Here is a 12386-nt window from a genome sequence, read left to right on the forward strand (position 1 = left end):
GTTTGTGGCATCCATGACCGACTGACGTCGGCCGAGGGGGGGAGAGAGAGAGAAGAGAGAGAGAGAGAGAGATGTGTGTGTGTTGTGTATGACGGGTTTCACGAGAACGTTGATGTTGCGAATTTTCGGGGTGTTACAAATGAAGAAACCATTCCATTTTGCTGTCTGATAAATGCTGGTTATGCAATATGCAAATGCAATGTGCAATGTGTCATGGGTTGTTGTTTGTGAGAGGGGTAGATACTATCTTTACTATACTCTGTACTACACAGTGCATTGCTTATTTTCCTGGGGATGGGTGGGTTGGTTTTTCCTTTTCTTTTCTTTTCTTTTCTTTTCTTTTCTTTTCTTTTCTTTTTGTTTTTTTCAATTTCCTTTGTTAATTTAGTTCGCTCTCTAGAAACGATTAGAAAAAAAAAAAAGAAAAAAGAAAAAACCACCTTCTTCCTATTGTTACGTAGTTGGGTAAGTATATTTGTAGACTCCCTCCCATGTTTTGATATCACCTTTCCCCAACAAGCGCATGACTGTCATCAACAACCAAGCAGCCGCCCGATAAGTAATTACCCGCCTATCTAAAATATAGAAAAAGTATAAAAAACATTGTGATACATGATATTCTTCCTTTCCAATCTCCGTTTCCCCGGAGGAAGATACAGTACAGTAGGGACAAAAACAGGAACAAATCCCATCATCCATCCCCTTTCACTTCAGCGATAATTCCCCCCCTTCCACAACCAGACGAATAACCTCCTTATTCAACCCGCGCCAATTCTTCCTGGCACTAAGAAACCAGTACGAAAGCGCAAACAACGTGCTTGCCCCAAATATCGGCAGCGCGTAGTTCATATTCACCCCGCTCACGGGCAGGTAGTTCGGAAACGGTAGCCATATCGTCACGTAACATGTATATGCCAGCGCAAAGATGTTGACGGGTAGTCCCAGACGGCCCATGGTCCAGTCGCCGAATTGCAGATTCTCCCGGTGGAATCGGGCGTGCACCATGCAGCTAATGGCGATTATGTAGGAGGAAAAGAGGCCTATGGAGGAGAGGGCGATGAAGGCGCCGAAGGCGGCGCTACTAGCGATGTTGAGGCAGGAGAGGATCATGACAATTACTATCGGGAGCCAGACGGCGCGGACGGGGACGGAGTGTTTTCGGTCGATCTGTATTGGTAGTTTAGACAATGATGTTTGGAAAATAAAAATAAAAATAAAAATAAAAATAAAAATAAAGAAAGGAAGAAAAAGAAAAACTTGTTAGGGACTCCAGTTTATGGGGAGATAGCATGTAATAACTCACATGTGAAAACCAAGCCGGAAGCCCGCCATCGCGAGACCATGCCCAGGTAAGACGGGATGTCGATGCGATACTGGCAAGATTCACAGCAAGAGAGACGATAAGGAGACCACAAACCATCGCCGTGGCTGCACTGGTTGACCCGGTAGCTTGTTGACAAATTTGGATGATTGGCGAAGCCGCGGTGAGCGCCTCTTCTATCGAACCCATGGTGAATAGAATAGTCAGGATGATGGCGTAGGCAAAGATGCCGTTGATTGCAACGGTCCAGAACATAGATCTAGGCACGGCCTTTTTCGCACGGCGGACTTCTTCGCTCATATGGACAGCTCCATCAAAACCTTTTGAGCTTTGTCAGTAGGGTGAAGTAGTGTGAAATGAGGGCAAGACAGGGGGTTAAAATGGTTTATCATAAAAGAAATTGCACATAAGAAATCAGAAAACGGACCAACGAATCCCCAAGTAGGAGTCAACAAGCCCAGATTCCAAGATATGAATCCGTTACTCCACCCTGAAGTAGATTGTCCCTCTAGAAAGACGAATTTTGCAGAATGGCGGGAGCCCATCGCAACCAGGATAGAGACAAAGACAATGAACAGCGATACGTGCAAAATACCAGCCAGCAATTCGATCCAGGGGATAACCCAAAAGGCATACATATTCATCAAGCCCTCGAAAATGAGCATAGCAAAGATAAAAAGAGTCAGATGCCATCTTGCCGGGTGATAGTCCGGGTAATTGGTCGCCACAATCCCCTGGAGCATGTTCGCGGTGGTGTTTGCGACGCCGGCAAGCAGCGACACCCAGGCAAACCAAGTTATCCAACCTTGCATCCAGGTGATGAATCTTTTCTGACTAGGCGGGGCCAGATGGTGTGTCCAGTGGTATTGCGCACCGGCAATGGGCCGCATTGAGGCCATTTCCGCCAAAGAAGCAGATTGCGCGAGAGCTCCACAAACAACAACGATTATACCCCATGAAAGAGCTCGAGGGCCACCGTTTGTAAAGGAGCCTGTGAGATACCTTGCCAATTCAATTTTGGTCAGCCAGGTCAAGCAAGATATACATATCTACAACCGCGAAGTGAGAAATGTGATAAGGGGGCTGGCTGGCTGCTGCTGGGCTCGCAAAACGTACAATGCCATGGTCTCCCAGCTTGACATGAACGTAAGGGCGAAGAAGAAGATCTGGGTGAAATTAAAGAGTTTCTATTTTCCATTTTCAATGTTAGCAGTAGGAACTTTTGCGCATAGCCAGCCAAGTTAATCCCCCCTCAAAAGAGATTTAAAAAAAAGAAAAGAAAAGAAAAGAAAAGAAAAAAGAAAAGAAAAAGGTAAAAGGTAAAACGGATATGCTATACATACCTTTACTCTCACCTGGGCTCTAACAGTATCGCCAGCGGTTCTTGTCCTGGTCCTGGTCCGAGTAGAGAGGGGATATATACCGTCCTTGCGGCCATGCGAGGATTCCGATATCGAATCGCCATGGTCCTCAGGGGCCATGGTGGCATTCTTCTTGTTCGGGGGTTCCACTTCGTAATCCTCCATTTCTTGACACCTAGGGCACTTCAATTGGCCTACGAGAATGCTCTTGACAGTGTGTTTTATGCTTGCAAACTGAGTGGGATATCGGGAGCAGACAAATGATAACAGGACAGAGCCAGGCGCGCGTCTGCTACTAGGATTGACAGAAAGGCGTTGGCAGCATCACTCAGCTACTCAGATAACTCCCTCGTTGGCAACCGAGACACCTTCAATCGTGTGATTGTGTACCGTGGGAGCAATCTGGCATAATCGAGGTGTGTTATGTGCATGCAACGGGACAATAAAGAAATAAAAAAAGGCAGAACGAAGTCAAACAGGTACCGCCCTTGTGCGGCCCTCTGCAACACACGCACGCTGCCTGCTTGCTTGCAACCAAAGCAGCGCACAATCAAGATCTCGTCCTCGCCCTTGTCCACGTCCTTCGTCTCGGGTGGGATGGGATGAGATAGAGTGGGTGCACGGCTGCGGGGAGTTCTGAACGTGTCAGACAGCAGTCCTCGTGGGAGACAGAGACATTGCGCGGATACACGATATACGATGCATGGTACTTGGGGACGAGAACCGTCTGTCCCCATCAGAAACTTGTTGTTTAAACAAGAAAAAAAGGAAAACGTCCTGCTTGTTTGCCCTTCCCCCCCCCCCCCCTTTTGGGTGCTTTTTTCGGCTTTTTTCCCCATCCAGCTCCCACCCGACTGACCAGCAATCAAGCAACCAGGAAAACGTCATTATATTTTATTCTTTGGGCCTTGGCCAGAACCGCAAGGTCTCACCGCAATCACAAACAAAAGAAAAGTTTCGGGTCCGAGAGTTCTCTCCCAGCCTGTTTCCCGAGCGCAAAGGGATCATTTGAGGGCGCACAAGAAGAGCCACCACCAAGCAGCAGTTCCGACAATAATGTAGACCTCCATATCCCCCCCCATCCTATGGCTATCCAGAGCCCGGAAAAAGTGTGATGTGTGCGACAGCCCAGCTTTTCGGCCGTCCATTCAGCGCCCGCCGTCAAGCCTCAGAACCATGATTTCCCCTAGCTGCACACTGCTGATCCAGCTGGTGACCGAAAACCTCGACCGAGCGCCGTGTTCGCTGGACGAATGAGACCCGATGCGCGCGGTGTTATTTTCTTTTTTCCTTTCCCTTTTTTGTTTGGGGAAAGCGAGAGAGAGAGGTCCTCGCACGGGTACTCCGTACTGGCATACCTGTACCGGATGGTTCGGGCTGGGCTGGGTGATCTTCTTGGGCGTGGTGTTGGATGTGTGCTATGCTATTTATTGCGATGGGATGCTCGCTCCTAATAATAACCCCAAATACCGATCCCTTTTCTCGACGCCCAACCCGGTGGCACATCAGCCTTGTTGGTGCGATGATATATATATATATATATTATATATTCCCATATAATAAGACAACTCGTCTGTTGTGGGCTTTTGGAGATACTTAGAACTTCGTTCGCCCATGAGGCCATACTATCTCCGTTTACATTTCCCTAGCGTCCTAGCGTCGAGAACAGAGTCTCCACCTTGATGCTGATGGGTCGTTCGATATGGAGCAGCAAGAGGAGGTTCTTAGTCCGCCTTTCTTGAAAGTTACTCCTCACGACCATGCCGCCTGGGTTATCCTGTCCAGTTGTCTCCTCCTTATTCTGACCGTTATCGTGGTGCTCGTGACTCTGATATCGCGCGCAAGAGTTCTTCGCAAACTAGTATTATGTGACATGCTACTATCTTTAGCTACGGTTATTTTCCCCCAATTAGCCCACTCCTCCGAAGCACTTTTTTATTGACTTGCTCCTAGATACTGATGTTTGTCGAGACCATATGTATAAACTTTGCTTGCTCAAACGGCCTCGGTCGGCATCGCAACGTCCTGAGCGAGAAATTATTCCAGTCTTTCTCCAAGGTGTGTGCTGCGCTGCTCTACCTTTTTATTTTTATTTTTATTTTAATTGTATTTTATATTTTCTCTTACCGATTCTTGGATGGTTCAAGGCTTACTGGATGGAGATAGTTCTTCTACGCTAGCCAAATCCTTGCTCTCGCATCCCTAGCTTGTTCAAAAGCCGCCTTGACTTTACTGATTATTTACATCAAACCCCTGACTGCTGTCCTATATGCATGTCGCGGTCTCCTTGGAGCTATCGCAGCCTGGAGTATAGCTGGCGTCGTTGCTTTAGCAGCTCAATGCGACGCCCCACGGCCTTGGGATTTCAGTCAGGGAAGATGTGTAAACCAACAGGCTCTATACATTGGGCTTGGTGCGTTGAGCATTATCACCGACGTTGCTCTTGTCATCTTGCCGTTCTTTCTGGTATTTCAGGTCCAACTTCCCACCCGGAAACGACTAACGATCGTGAGCTTTTTCTGCATACGGATACTGTAAGGGAGCCCCAAAGAGATGCTCTCCCATGATGACTAGCCCCCCCCCTTTGCTTTGGCACCTACTTACATTTTTTATTTTTTTATTACTTGTTAGTGTCCCCATTTTCATGATATTCTGCTTAACGTCGCAAAACCAGTATTTTGACGCAAAGCCCCCCGACAAAACATGGCATGCTGTGCACCCTACAATCTGGGCCCAAGCAACGCTCAGCATATCAATAATTACAGCCTGCATCCCGAGCCTGAAACGTGTCATGGCAGACCTCCAAACAGGGCTGATGGCCGGCAGGGTGACTGAATTTTTGGAACTGTCCATTTCCGGCGGGTCATACTCTGCAACTGCTAGCCAGGCCAATAATTCAGGGATGAATACGACGGCGCAACCAAGGCAAACCTTGACAAATATATATGGCGTGGACACGATCGACGAAAATGGTGGCGAGGCCCTGCATGCTGGCGAGAAGAGGGGCAACAGAACTCGGAAAGGATACATGAATTCCATCCTGCGAGGGAGGGGCCGGGATCCAAAAAAAAATAATGATGATGATGGTCAAACCCTGAGCGGCGGAAGAGCCGAGAAAAACGTCGAGACGACAAAACAGGGCGAGCCAGGCGAAGAGGAAGAACATATTACAGCAGATCCCAACAATGCGATCGTGCAGACGATTGGGTATGAAGTGCGGTTTGATCAAGAGGTGGAACAAAGGGTGAGCAGTGACCAACTTTGTGGCGGTGCTGATCATCTGCATCATGCAGCTTCATCACAACAATAAACGTTAAATATTTAATGAATAAATACTCCGTATATGTCTCTGAACCCTGATTTTCGGATTGTGGCTCCTAGTTTTGTTTTTCTTTCTGAGAGTTCATATCTAGTTTCCCATTTCCGATTTTTTACGGCTCAGACGTGGACCCTCTGGGCAGACTATCTCTCTTTACTCTACCTTCGGCGAAGGGAGTATTGTCGCTCCGTTGCAGCTCTTGATTAGCATCCTTCGACTTCCAACAAATGCCATGGGCTACCGCCCCGCGAAGGCTGTGGACCTCTAGAGAGAAGCTTTAAACTTTAACAGCATCGACGTCGATCCGTAGATCCATAGAGAAAAAGCCGCTGGCGACGGTCAATAAGAGCCCCTTTCAACTTTCAAGGATCAAGTCTCTTATTCAGATCCAAGAGGATGTTTGCAGTCTTTCCAGGAAAGAGGGATCAGATCGACAACAGTCACACATTCTCGCGACAAAGAGAAAAACATATTATTTTACTTGTCTGTACTCTGAACGCAGCAGACAGGAAGGGGATTGTTTTGCTTTTTTGTTCAGCCAGGTTTGTTTTATCTGCTATTGTAGTTTCTTGAGCAAGCAGCTATCGGCGGTGAGTGCGGGCTGAAAGCGTGCATTATTGTCTCGTTCCAACGTATCAGCTGCGATAGGCCAAGATTATGGTTCTGCCTGGGAGGTTGCACATGAGATGCACGTCCTTAATCGCCGCTTGGTTGGTTGATGCACTCCATACATGTACATGAACTGTACTCTGTACAAGATGAGCGAAAGAGGGATACGTACAGCGAAGGGCGATTGTGAGAGGAATAGAAGAAAGAGGAAGTTGAGGCTTGTATTAACCGTGCCATGCTTACTCACTCTCTGTAGTGAGTGCGCCACAGCGTACGGAAAACCACACCATAAAGAAAATATTTTGAATATAGTAATCTTCAAAAATTAATTAATAATCACCACCACATCTATCTATAACATAAAGATTATCTATATACTCATTAGAAGGTGTAGAATCCACTGTAAGTTGAGATTCTATAGAATTATCTTGTTGTGGTTGAGTGGCTGTAGATTTTGTAGGTTTGATTCCAATTGATCAAAGAGTCTTATTGAACATCTTTTTCATCTCATCTGCTCTACAGGTCGCGATCTTGCAATTGGCATTCTTAATAGTGAGGACTCCACCTACTTGCACCTGCCTGCAGGAGGATTTGATGACCCGACATCTATTTGCTTGATAATGATCTGCAAGTTCACCCTCACAGTGCGCGTTCAATTCCGCCTGGACCATGCTACCCTTGAAGATCTTGTTCAACCGCCTTGTCAAACCAGGTGTAAGGGTATCCTTCACATCTTCTAAGGCCTTGGCTGCTGCATCAATTTGGTGATGTAGTTTTGCAACTGTCTCTGGGGAGGTTAATTGCAAGAAGACAGTTGATGGTTGATCTGCAGGTGGCGGGGTAAAGTGATCGCATACATCACCATCACCATCGTATATATTGAGATCCGGGGCATCATCAATGGTAAGAGGTCTCAATTGATTGAGAATTATATTGTGATTAACTGGATACATTCCACGGTCAGCAAAGCCAGCTCTCACAGTGCCAGGTTTGAATGCTTACAGTCAGATGCTCTCCAGATTAGCAAGGAATTGTTCACGGCAGCTTCAATATGCTCGATGATGAGTGAGCAAAAATTAATGTTCAATTGATGAATCCATATCTTAATTGCCTCTTCCTGGCTGTCATTCAATGCTTGATTCAGTGGAACTCTCATAGTCCTTGATTTCTTCCCATTGATCCTCCCATACAAGGTGGCATATGGGACTTTGAATTCTCGCGACAGAGATGTGATTTTTAATTTTGAATTGCTTTTATACACATCAACAGCTCTTTGCAACTGCTCCTCAGTGTAATTAGAAGATTTAGACATGGTTATAATTAATGATGATTATTTGAAGATGAAGAATGAAGATATTGAAAATATTTTCTTTATGGTGTGGTTTTCCGTACGCTGTGGCGCACTCACTACAGAGAGTGAGTAAGCATGGCACGGTTAGTTAGTTATTCCCAGTTAAGTTAGCGGGGTTAACACTTGACGATGCTTAGGTAAGCTCGACTTTCGACCTGTTGGGGGTCCCGGGGGTTGATCGGCCCTTCTACCAGCAGCGCTGGTGGTGACTGAGCTCTTTTGCCCCAGTAGCCTACAGGTTATGAGACCGTTGAGCGTGAGCCCCGCTGTGGTCAACATGCATGGGTTCAATCCCAGAATGGACTTAAGAAAATCTCAAAACAAATACCCCGGACATTTAACAGTGCCAAGAGACATCCTAGGAGTGAGCCCTTGAGCCCTAGGAGTGAGTCCAAAAAGAAAGACCGCTGAGAGAAGCCACTAAGAGGAGCCACTGAGAGGAGCCACTGTACTCTGTGGTTAGCTGGTCCGAGGGGGGGTGTTGGGGGTCCCGGGGGTTGATCGGCCCTTCTACCAGCAGCGCTGGTGGTGACTGAGCTCTTTTGCCCCAGTAGCCTACACGACCTTCCCACCCGTTCGATTCTCGTATATCAGCCCTCTCACCATCGCTGCGGGAGCTAATTCCAGCTTTAACTGGGATTTTTGGATCTACGAATGCGGCCACTGGCATTTAATGCAAAAAAACCTGATCGGAAAGCTAGTTACAGGTACTAGGGTGGCTTAAACAAACGTATCACTTCCAGGTCGGCTATCTCACGAGTTTTCTTTGAAGATGCGCCCCTGGAACGTGTCCAGAGTACAGAGTAACCATGGGCAAGGCTAATCATGTTCGTTCAGCATGATGTTCAGAGCATGGTTTTCTCCTCAAGCAAGCGTGGTTGTTTCGGAAACCAATAGCACCAAGCACCGATGATCGGATCTTGAGCCTCGAATGCGAATGCATCCGTCCGAGCCTGGCCTGAACCGTTATTTGGGATCTGCTATCTCACAGCCCCTGGTTCCTGTTGTGATAGCTGATCTGAGATGTGAACTCGCGGCTGGTTGTTATATTCTCTCCTTGACTCGTAGTTACGGCAAGGCCATGATCACCGGCTTGAAACAGATATCCTACGCTCTATTGACTCATCCTTCGATGTCCTTTCATTGACTGGACTTCAAACTTGGCTCGTAAGCGTGTTTGTCAATGTAGAATGCGCCTGTCCATAGCCTGTACATGTATGTACATGTAATGTACAGAGTGCACCCAGTTCAAATCCCGACCTGGCCTGTTGTTGAAGTGCCCATTATGGGAAACCCCCTGACTAGCACATGGCCATGACTCCGAATGTCCTTGCATCCCCTATGATTTGCTCCCGTGATAATCGAGGACAGTTGCAATTAGCCCCTTTCAACCAGTTTTGGAGGCAGCTGAAACATGAAAGCATACCATGAGGCTTTCTTCTCTTCTTGTTGTGGTTTCTAAGAGCGAGCATGGCTAATATATAGATTTATCATATATGTTTTTGCAGATATATTGTGCCCAAGCTACCGATAGAACAACCTACACTTCCAAGAACTTCAAATCGAATCGATACGCGGGGGATCCTCATCAAACTGCCAGACACTTGAGCTTTGAACTGATTGGGCGGGCACATTGCCCAATTGACTGACTATCTGCAGCAAACCCCTCGTCAGTTACGCCTCTTGCACCTACAAAGAAAACATCAACAGCTGCAGAAACACCAGCACCGTGGAGGTCCGCCTCTTGACCCCATTTTAAACTAGGGATATTCAAACTGCGATAAGACCCCACATCATGACCTCAGAGGCAAGTAAGGCACAGGGGGCACTCACCCAGAGAACGCTCCCGGCTTCATGGTACCATTCAGCGCGGCTCTACGAAGCGGAACGTCGTGCCATATTCTCTCAGAAATGGCTGCAGGTCACTCATGCAAACCGCTTCGTCAATCCAGGGGATTTTGCCCGCTACGAAATGGCTGGATATCCGTTTTTCATAATTAAAGATCGTACGGGCGAGTTGAGAGCGTTCCACAATGTCTGTCGGCATAGGGCCTTCCCCGTTGTAAAGGAAAAGTCTGGGAAGTGTAAGAAGATTCTTTCATGTGGATATCACGGTAAGTGTTAACGTGCTTTAAATTTACATCCTCCCTCCCCTTCTCCCCCCTCGTTCGCCGTGTCACTACGTGCAGGAATGACGGAAACTATATCCATTTCCCGCCTCTTAATCTACATATATATATCTACTGGACTGACAAATACAATCAAGGCTGGTCCTACGGCTTGAATGGCAAGCTGGCCAAAGCTCCCCGGTTCCAAGATCTGGCGGGGTTTAATGCAGAAGACTATTCTCTATTCCCTATTCACCTCCATGTCGACCGATGTGGATTCGTCTGGGTGAATCTAGACGCAAAAGAAGTTCCGTCCGTATCATGGGACGAGCAATGTGGGACAGCTGATGTTCAAGAAAGGCTTGGGGATTTCCAGATGGAGAAGTATTCGTATGACCATTCATGGAGTTTCGAGGCGGAATATAATTGGAAGGCTATGGTTGATAATTATAACGAGGTATGTGACAGGTAATTTTCACATACATGTCTGCCTCCCTCACCAGTTAAAAAGCAAATTGCGCCTCGCAAAAAGAAAAAAAAAATAAAAAAAAATATCAAAACTCACAAACCAACCCACCAGTGCTACCACTGCCCCGTCGCCCACCCGGGCATCGCAGCAACAACTGACCTACAAAACTACACCGTAACCACCGACCAAGGCTTCATCGCCCACTTCGCCCGCCCAAAACCCGAATACGCAACCGGCAACAACTCAAACGTCGCCCCAACCTACCTCTTCCCCAGCTCCGCCGTCACGGTCAACACCGTCTACCTCTACCTCACCCGCTGCGTGCCCCTGAGCGCCACGAGCGTGCGCATGGAGTACGAAGTGTACCGCCACGCGCAGTGCACGGACGAGGAGTTCGCGGAGGTGGACGCGTTCATGAAGCAGATCGAGGAGGAGGATCGGGTACTGTGCACGCTGGTGCAGGAGAATTTAAATGTAGGTGTGTATCGGAGCGGGCCGTTGCATCCAAGGGATGAGATGGGGGTGGCGTATGTCAAGGAGCTGGTTAAGAGAGCTGTTATGGCACATGTGCAGATGGAGAAGGAGGTTGGGCATGAGGTATGGCCCGCTACGGCGAGGGGTGGGGATGGAAAGCTGGGGGGTACGCTGGATGCGGAGACCGAGGAGGAGGAGGTTTGTAAGGCCCTGTGCAGTGGTGGGGCTTTGGAGAAGTTGTCTTGGTGAAAGAGAGGTGGAGTGTTACATTACGACGCTTATTAGTTCAGGAAGGCATAATTGGGGATTCTTTCGCGGTTGATCCCTGGATGAGTGAAATGTCTATCTATTACCGGGGAATATTTAAAACGAGGAAATTGAGATGCATAACTGAATGGCCGAATTTGCTTGAGCTCAGAGTGATTTATTTATCGATAGAAAGTACTATTCTCCTTCTCTCTCTCTCTCTCTCTCTCTCTAAGATATATATAACAAGGCTGCCTGCAGCCGGTGAGTCGGTAGTTGGTCCCCCAACCAACCATATCTACAGATATCAGCAACCAAATACAGTTTCCTCGCCTAGGTTGCTGGATACGCTCTCATGCAAATGAGTCATGATAAATGCGAAAGCCACCACAATGTCTTTTCTTCTCACCACTTCCTGATCTGTCTTGCTGGAGGATGTCGAACTTTTCTGTCTAAGCGCTTATCCATTCCGTCCATGCCATGCCCGAATCGAATCCATCACATCCCATCACACACCCACCCCACCTACCTTCCATCCAACCGCCCAGCGCTCTACCACTTGCGAACAATAAGGTAAACGCCTCCCCCGCAAAACTCTATTCGACCCGGGCGGTTACCACCCAGACAGAAACAAACACACACACCTCCCCCTGATTGGCCACCGTTAGCGCGAGCCTGGTTCTTCCCTTGGCATCTTAAACTTCCCCAGCGGTCCGGTCCAGGGAAACATCTGCGGTCCCAAGGTTCCATGGATCGCCCCCACCCCCGGGGGGCTCGGGGGCCCGCGGGAACAACCAGTCCACGGGCAGTGGTTCGCGCGGCTAATGGGGATGGTTGATTGGGTAGCTAGCTCTAGAAGGAATGAAGAAAGGGTTTCTTTTCGGTGGAGCTGGAGCTGGAGCCGGAGGCGGGGTCACAAGACACTAAAACTACTCTTTTATCGCATAATGTGCCGGGCTTCTGCATGCATGAGAGGTGTTACCAGAGCGGGGGGAATTCGAGGCGGGGTAGATGGGCAGTAAAACTACAATAATCTCAAGGCTGACATACTTTATTAGTATTGGGTAATTAATAGTAATGGAGTCAACACGGATTTCGTTATGGTATTAATAATGTGTATTACAGACA

General features: G+C 47.8%; 3 protein-coding genes across 5 annotated transcripts; 2 read left to right on the forward strand and 1 right to left on the reverse strand.

Annotated features, from left to right (window-relative positions):
* Positions 1-398: 398 nt before the first annotated feature.
* Positions 399-4191, reverse strand: BDCG_04608 (amino acid permease). Its single transcript, XM_045420257.1, has 5 exons — positions 2665-4191; positions 2438-2508; positions 1749-2323; positions 1304-1641; positions 399-1167 (listed from the first exon to the last, which is right to left on the reverse strand). Exons 1-5 carry the CDS (start codon positions 2845-2847, stop codon positions 706-708), a joined length of 1629 nt encoding a protein of 542 aa, XP_045276403.1. The 5' UTR covers positions 2848-4191; the 3' UTR covers positions 399-705.
* On the forward strand, positions 3227-6518 carry BDCG_04609 (uncharacterized protein). The gene is made up of 4 exons (XM_045420258.1): positions 3227-4576; positions 4636-4740; positions 4849-5216; positions 5314-6518. Exons 1-4 carry the CDS (start codon positions 4385-4387, stop codon positions 5990-5992), a joined length of 1344 nt encoding a protein of 447 aa, XP_045276404.1. The 5' UTR covers positions 3227-4384; the 3' UTR covers positions 5993-6518.
* A 2016-nt stretch (positions 6519-8534) lies between these two features.
* Positions 8535-12357, forward strand: BDCG_04610 (Rieske domain-containing protein). 3 transcript variants are annotated; one of them, XM_045420260.1, is made up of 4 exons: positions 8535-9128; positions 9470-10075; positions 10228-10526; positions 10650-12260. In XM_045420260.1, exons 2-4 carry the CDS (start codon positions 9757-9759, stop codon positions 11259-11261), a joined length of 1230 nt encoding a protein of 409 aa, XP_045280944.1. In that variant the 5' UTR covers positions 8535-9128; positions 9470-9756; the 3' UTR covers positions 11262-12260. The 3 variants fall into 3 exon arrangements, with proteins under 3 accessions (XP_045280944.1, XP_045280945.1, XP_045276405.1); XM_045420261.1 differs by having other exon boundaries at positions 8535-9176; positions 10650-11530; XM_045420259.1 differs by having other exon boundaries at positions 8535-10075; positions 10650-12357.
* The last annotated feature ends 29 nt before the right edge of the window (positions 12358-12386 follow it).

The sequence above is a fragment of the Blastomyces dermatitidis genome (genome assembly GCF_000003525.1).
Source record: "Blastomyces dermatitidis ER-3 genomic scaffold supercont1.4, whole genome shotgun sequence".
NCBI lineage: Eukaryota > Fungi > Ascomycota > Eurotiomycetes > Onygenales > Ajellomycetaceae > Blastomyces > Blastomyces dermatitidis.

Bases quoted from the DNA above. Each gene is read 5' to 3' on its own strand.
- BDCG_04608 (XM_045420257.1), bottom strand. From the start codon at position 2,847: ATGGAGGATTACGAAGTGGAACCCCCGAACAAGAAGAATGCCACCATG. The intron at 2,324-2,437 runs GTACGTTTTGCG...TGAATTGGCAAG, and splicing joins AGCTGGGAGACCATGGCATT to GTATCTCACAGGCTCCTTTA. The intron at 1,168-1,303 runs GTGAGTTATTAC...CTACCAATACAG, and splicing joins TTCCGGCTTGGTTTTCACAT to ATCGACCGAAAACACTCCGT.
- BDCG_04609 (XM_045420258.1), top strand. From the start codon at position 4,385: ATGGAGCAGCAAGAGGAGGTTCTTAGTCCGCCTTTCTTGAAAGTTACT. The intron at 4,577-4,635 runs GTTATTTTCCCC...ACTTGCTCCTAG, and splicing joins TGCTACTATCTTTAGCTACG to ATACTGATGTTTGTCGAGAC. The intron at 4,741-4,848 runs GTGTGTGCTGCG...GGATGGAGATAG, and splicing joins TATTCCAGTCTTTCTCCAAG to TTCTTCTACGCTAGCCAAAT.
- BDCG_04610 (XM_045420259.1), top strand. From the start codon at position 9,757: ATGACCTCAGAGGCAAGTAAGGCACAGGGGGCACTCACCCAGAGAACG. The intron at 10,076-10,227 runs GTAAGTGTTAAC...AATACAATCAAG, and splicing joins TCTTTCATGTGGATATCACG to GCTGGTCCTACGGCTTGAAT. The intron at 10,527-10,649 runs GTATGTGACAGG...CCAACCCACCAG, and splicing joins TGGTTGATAATTATAACGAG to TGCTACCACTGCCCCGTCGC.